This window comes from Thermobia domestica, chromosome 11 (assembly GCF_964235325.1).
Source record: "Thermobia domestica chromosome 11, izTheDome1.hap1.1, whole genome shotgun sequence".
NCBI classification, from domain to species: Eukaryota; Metazoa; Arthropoda; class Insecta; order Zygentoma; family Lepismatidae; genus Thermobia; species Thermobia domestica.
Genome location: NC_137464.1, coordinates 115,418,959 through 115,426,324, shown reverse-complemented (window position 1 = coordinate 115,426,324; position 7,366 = coordinate 115,418,959). Strand labels below are relative to the sequence as shown.

Here is a 7,366-nt window from a genome sequence, read left to right as displayed (position 1 = left end):
ACTCGTGCTCATCCATACTCTTCGTTTTTTAACTTAGTGCATATGTAAATTTTACCGGTAAACTGTGACTCAAAAATAAATGGAATTCGAAATTCGGAACATGCAAACTCTTTTACCGGGAAAATATACGAGGAGGGACCCAAAAAAACGGGAAATTCGTCGTAACTTCTTTATTTCTCAATATTTTTACACCAAATTTTCATCACCTTCAAAGTATTGTCCATGGACCGCAACGTATTTCTGCAAACGATCCTTCCATTGTTCAAAACAGTTTTAAAAATCACTTATCGGGATCTTCTTTATGACCTCCAGCGATTTTTGTTTTACCTCCTCCACAGTGGCAAAACCTCCTCCACTGGCTTGATTGCTGCTTTGATTCGGGGTCATTGCCATAGCACCACGATTCATCATCAGTAATCACCTTGGCAAAAAAGTCAGGGTCCTCTTTGAGCTGATTTTGAAGTTCAACACATGCCTCAAGTCGATGCTCCTTTTGCTCGTCTGTGAGAAGGCGAGGGACAAATTTGGCTGCAACCCTTCTCATGTGCAAATCTTCTGATAAAATTCTCTGAATTGAACTCCACGATATTTCAGACATCTCACAGAGTTGATTAATGGTTCGGCGACGGTCTTCACGAACGAGGGCATTGATTTTTTCGACGTTTTCGTCAGTTCTTGCCGTTGAGGGGCGTTCTGAACGGGGTTGGTCTTCAATTGACAGTTCTCCATTTTTAAAACGTGCAAACCACTCGTATACTCTGGTTTTACTTAGGGCAGCATCCCCATAAGCAGTCTTCAGCATTACAGTAGTTTCCGCGGCCGATTTCCCCAACAGGAAACAAAATTTCACAGCCGCCCATTGCTCTCGATAATCTGCCATCACGTTTTCGCCAAACTGGAAAAAGTTGGTTTACTAAACAAATTCTCAAGAGCGAACCGATGCACTCACAGCGACACAATTTCGCACACTGACGCAGGTGACGTGATCGTAACGGACAACTGGTACAACAATGGGTTCCCCCACTCTCCCTCCCCACTGCAGCACAATTCCCGTTTTTTTGGGTCCCCCCTCGTATCTCAGAAAATATACTCAATTTGGATTTCGGGATGTGAAACAAAACAAAGGATATTTGTAACAACATATATCTTAACAAATATATTTCATTTATGCTACTTTACATTAATTTTGAAATCTTGAATTGAGATTACTCCTCTTTTTGTCGAATGGTAAATGTGGTATGTGATTCCTCTTCGCACGTTTAAAGAGTTGAATATGTGTATGTTAATGATTCTTCTTCTTGTGGTAAAGGAAACAAATTCTCAACGGCAAAATGAAAAATAATCATATATGTCGCAATTTTTATTTTGTTTGTTTTCCTGAAATAAAAAGGAAAACAAATTATTAGAAACTAATGAACATCTGCGAAGTGCATGAACTAGTTAAACACACACATACTTAAATACATATATACTTACCTCATATAACAAACATTTAATACACAAACCTTAATAAATGACAACATTTTACTTCTTCATGTATTCAAAACAAAAAATTATTGATGTAAAAGAATTACGTATTTCATTCGATGTGAAATACGAAGCTTATCATTCGGTTTTGCCGATGTGAGAAATTGAAAGCTTAGATGATACATTCTTGAATTCTAAAATGAGAAAATTTGTATTGTAGATATTGAATATTTAGTGATTTATGTTAAGTCACAAATAAGACGGTTTAAATTAAATAATTTTTCGCACCTAAATTCGTTTCGCGATTTGTCTCTGTTTGCATCGGAAGGAGAGAAATCTTGTGTGTTTTATTGCATTCGCCGCCGCATCGTGCAAAAGATGGAAAAGAAGGACAGACGGCATCATGGCTGGCACTCTGGTCATAATTGAGATTGCTGTCTTGCTGGTTCTTCTTTGTCTTGCGTCTAAATACGTGGGGTAGAAGGAAATAATAGAGGAAACTCTGGCTATTGTACATTAACAAGTTATTAGAAATTAATGAGCAATTAGTAAGTACGTGAACAAACTTACGCATAAATTATACTGTAGATTAGATGTTTATTGCACATCAACTATTATTAGCAAGTAAATGACAAAAGTTACACATAACAAATTGTTAGAAAATAATAATTTTTCCTGAAAAAGCAATGAGATAATAATTAATATTAACAAAATTTAATTTATGTTTTCCTAGAAATATTTAATAAATCTAATATTTGTTGGTATTGTTCTGTCTTCTTCGTGCATTCGAGACAAAACGTTGTTGTACATAGATGATGAGTTTCAATCGGTTTTTGTTGAAGTGAGATATTGGCTTATCACTCGGTTTCGTCGATGTGATAACTAGAATTTCAGATGATACATTATTGAATCCTTAAATAAGAAAATGTGTATTGTAGATATTGAATAATATTTATTGCTTTATGTTGAGTCACATATAAGATTACCAAAGATAAGTATTTTTTCATATCTGAATTCGTTTCGCAGTTGGTCTCCGCTTGGCATATGAAGGAAAGAACATATGTGTGTGTCGTTGTATTCGCCTCGGTGTCGTGTGAAATAAGGGAAAGAACAAGAGACAACATCACAGCTTACACTCTGACCGTGATGGAGATGGTTGATTGGCTGCTGCTTCTTTATTTCCTTGTATAGATACTGGAATAAATCTACAATATTATTGGCGTTTAACAATAAATAAACGTTCAAAAATCATACACAGTCGATATATTCCTATTGACAAGAATAAAAGATAATCCAAAAGTTCATGCGTAGTTCTTGAGAAAATTAAGAAAGAGTGAATATTTTGTAAACCTGTACATTGGTTATAAACAAAAACCACACCATCTATTAAAATGACACTGAAGCTAAAGTGTAATCTTCTGAAACTTCATTATGAGGCTAACAAGATGACAGCATATAACGGATAACATATTATGACAAAATCTTAAAATTTATTTTCTATTTAACTGAAGTATTTTCCAAAGAATAAAACATACCATAGTACATCAGTTGATAGATTACATCGAGCTTAAAAAATATCATACTTATAGATTAGTTCTGGTGCGTAGTTTCGGTGGAAGTCTACAAAAACCGAACTTGTATGGAGCTGAAAAGATTGTACTTCATTGCCAGTAAGGCCTGCTGTACATTACGAGATAAATCCTAGGAAATATCTTACAAGGGACATCACCCAATTGTCCGGCTTCGATTTCAATGAAATTTTTATTGCTGATAGAGAACATGTATTCGTTACTTGTGATTACAGAAATTTTTGCCATGGTGCATGTTTTCTATTTTTTAATAATTTTTAAAGGTTGTGATGTGGTTAATAGAGATTACTGCAGAAGTCCCTTACTACCCTTTGTAAACGAAGTGTTAATGAAAGAACAACCATGTAGATACGTATAGGGCATAAGGGAAAGTCGTATGGTACGTATGACCTTGACGGCAGCCATCTTGAAATCCGCCATTTTAAATTAAGGCCAAGTTTTTTAAATGGGAATATAGTAATATGATACATAATTTCGGGCTAGAATTTAATCAGGAAGACAATGGTGAAGCTAGTTTTAAGATGCGCCCATTTGGGGAAAAGTTACAGGCATATTAATTGTTTATACTTACTATGTGCGTAAGTCCCTTACCTCCGCTTCTAACCTGGATGCTATGGTTTTGCTGGATGCTTATCCCAACACTATTCATGAACTGACAAATCGCAACTTTTAAAAAAATGTAATAAATTGAGAAAACATGAGCCATGGCAACAATTGCAAAGTGCCAGTTGGAATCTTAAAACATGCGATGAAAATTAGGATTGTTGCCAATTTGAAGGATCGAATAATGGACGTTTCGTGCACATTAGAAGAGTCATAAATTCATACTAGTTAACTATAGAACAAAAATAATCATACCATTGGCTTTTGGGGACAATTTACTATTAAAATTCGGTGCCACATGCTATGGTTTTCATTTTTCAAAACTTCACTTTAATTCAAAATGGCGAATTTCAAATTGGCTGCCGTCAAGGATACCTTTATCGTATCACTTCCCTCTAGCCATAATATGTATTACCGAAACCTTTATCCACTTACTATCATTAACACGCAGGTTAGAAGCGGAGGTAAGAGACTTACGCACATAGTAAGTATAAACAATTAATATGCCTGTAACTTTTCCCCAAATGGGCGTATCTTAAAACTAACTTCACCATTGTCTTCCTAATTAAATTCTAGTCCGAAATTATATTACCCTATTCCCATTTTAAAAACTTGACCTTAATTCAAAATGGCGGATTTCAAGATGGCTGCCGTCAAGGTCATACGTACCATACGACTTCCCCTTATGCCCTATACGTATCTACATGGTTGTTCCTTCATTAACACTCCGTTTACAAAGGGTATTAAGGGACTTCCGCAGTAATCTCTATTAACCACATCACAACCTTTAAAAATTATTAAAAAATAGAAAACATGCACCATGGCAAAAATTTCTGTCATCACAAGTAATGAATACATGTCCTCTATCAGCAATTAAAATTTCATTGAAATCGGAGCCGGACAATTGGGTGATGTCCCTTGTTAGGACAAATGTTATGACATATCTCATAGGAAATCCTACACTTTTGTGCCATATACGTGAAGATTTTTCCTGTTTGACTGAATGGCGTTGAGAGATATTGATCCATAGTGTATGAGATAGTTCTATTTATTAAAAGTCAAAACTGATAACTTTTATGTTAACTACACTGCACTTCCAACTGATACTGATACTAGGCGCTATATTGTTAAATTGCACACCTCTAAAAAGCATAAAAATCAAAAGATAAATTAGCGAAACATACCTTATCAGTCCCTGCACCACTCTTCATTTTGTCGAGTGTTTCCACTTTCTCTTACCTGATGTCGCTTAAATCGGAAATGTTGGGAATTTTCTTTCCGAAATAGAGCGTACTCTAAATAATCGAAATCTCATAGGATCATTCAGAATATAGGAAATGACATGCGATCTGATGCCATACACGTTGAGATTTTGACTCTAGGAAAGATCGTAAGAGATTTCCCAGCATCTATCCTATAGTGTATAGTCCGCCTAATACTTAATAGTTCTGCTGGAACATATTGTTTATAACTACATGTATGTAGTTTATGTATAGAAATTATTTCTGGACTATTAAGGATGATTTAAAGGGACAAGTTTGGCGATAGATGTCACTACAGTCATCGTATCTCTCTAATGTATTTTTTACCTTTCACGAAAATTTACAATTTCTCTTACAAATTTCAACCTAGAGATTTTAAATGTTTAGAGAAGGAACTTCATAACCTATCAAATTGAACAATCCGTGTCGATTTTATATTTAGAATTTTCTTTATTGTTCAAACAGTTTCATTGTTAAAGGTTTGGATATCCATTTCAACAATGAAGAAAATTCTAAATAAAAAATCGGCGGGGATTGTTGTCTTTGATAGGTTATGAAGTTCCATGTCTAAAAATTTGAAGTCTGTAGGTTGAAATTTGTAAGTAAAATCGTGAATTTTCGTGAGAGACAAAAAAATACACTAGAGAAATACGAAGACTGTAGTTACCTCTATCGGTAAAATTTGTCCCTTTAAACTAACCTTAACTTATTCTATTAATTATCAGGTCGTGTCTTCTATTATTAACACACATACACAACTGGACGCGACACTCATACCCTTGACAATTACGAACATACTGCTTTAATTTGGTTATATTAATCGATTTTCATCTATGTTTGTGTATATCTTCCAGAAATAGGAACCTTGGATAAAAATATACAAAGAAAATCAAAATTTGGAGAGGTACATATTTAAAATTCCATAATATTCACTATTTTGAAGAATGCAATATAAATATATTACAAAAATGACAAAATATATTATATAAACAGCGTACTCAAAGCAATAAATTATTACAACCATCTGCAGAATCACACAATTGAACAGAAATAGATATGCCGGGTATTCAGAAAGTAACTATGCAGTGCCATGTTGTGGTGTGCTAAGTGATGACTGATATGATTGTCCATTATTAATACAATATTTTCCATTGTTTAATATATTTGAACCATATTTGACCAAGTATTTGTATATATTTATAGGTTTGATTGAAGACCAACGTCTTATGTGACATCATTGGGATCCAGGTCATCATGCTGACGATTGAACAAAGAGCTTTGTACAGGACATCTTCGGTGACCGCACCATCTCTCGAGGACTCTGGTCTCCGCGTTCACCCGACTTGTTTCCACCGGATTACTTTTTATGGAGTATGTTGAAGGGAAAGGCCTATGAAGACAATCCGCACACTATACAAGAACTCCAAGCTGCACTGACACGTCACATTCGGAACTTCACTCCCAATGTTCTGCACAACGTCTTCAAGAACATGTAGAAACGTGTGCAACTGTGTCTTTAAGTGCAAGGGGATCACTTCCAGCATCTCTTATAACTTCCATGACATTAAAGTTTAGCTTCGAGTTAATTTCAGTTGTTTAAGTGGTTTATGGAAAATAAAATACGGCAAGTTATGAACTGCATAGTTACTTTCTGAACACCCTGTAGAACACGAAATACATAAACTTTTTATGGCATTAACAAAAACGAGTAACACATTACTTTGGCTCAGATGAAAGCTTTTGTAAGTGAACGGAGGATTGCACATGCAATATTCAGATTTTATTAAACTTGATAACCGATTACAAGATTTATTACCGTTTTGTGTAAGAGTAAGAAATTAGATATTTTACTGTATATTTCAATCCAATTATTCCAATTTCCGAGCGGTACTAAAGAAGTATGATTTTATTTTTAGATTCTGATCCGCGAGATAAAATAATGATGTAGAGAACTTTTTCTGAATAATGACAAAATAGAGTTTAAGATTCTTAACTGTCTGAAATCTCGTATTCATGGAACCTTCCCACAGTAAGTACTGGATATTCTTCAACATTATTAGCGGTTAAGGAAGAGAAAGCATAGCAAACGATAAAATTCATTGAGGTGAACAATAATATGGGTGACTATAAATACTCATGCGTAGTTTTCGAGAAAATAGATAAAAACAATTATCGAATGTCCTCGCGTATTGTAGTCGCTAACGTTCTAGCCTTTGATTTGAGCGGTCCCTGATTCGATTTCCAGTGGGGACATTCAATTGAAAAAGTGTAAAAGGCATCACGAGTGAGACTTTCCTCATTCACATCAGGGAAATGCCGGTTGGCAATATTCAACAATATTCAGATGAGACTGTATTAACGTTTACTTTCTTCCTTTGCATCAATGAGAAAAAATGCACATAATTATAGTAGTAATAATAATACTGCGCAATTTTCTTTTAACAT

General features: G+C 34.7%; 1 protein-coding gene across 1 annotated transcript; it reads right to left on the bottom strand.

Moving 5' to 3' along the window:
- Positions 1–280: 280 nt before the first annotated feature.
- LOC145665240 (protein GVQW3-like) lies at positions 281–880 on the bottom strand. Its single transcript, XM_081732531.1, has one exon. The coding sequence runs from the start codon at positions 878–880 to the stop codon at positions 281–283; it is 600 nt and encodes a 199-aa protein (XP_081588657.1).
- Between the last annotated feature and the right edge of the window lie 6,486 nt (positions 881–7,366).

Coding starts and splice junctions, on each gene's coding strand:
- LOC145665240 (XM_081732531.1), bottom strand. CDS start 880: ATGGCAGATTATCGAGAGCAATGGGCGGCTGTGAAATTTTGTTTCCTG.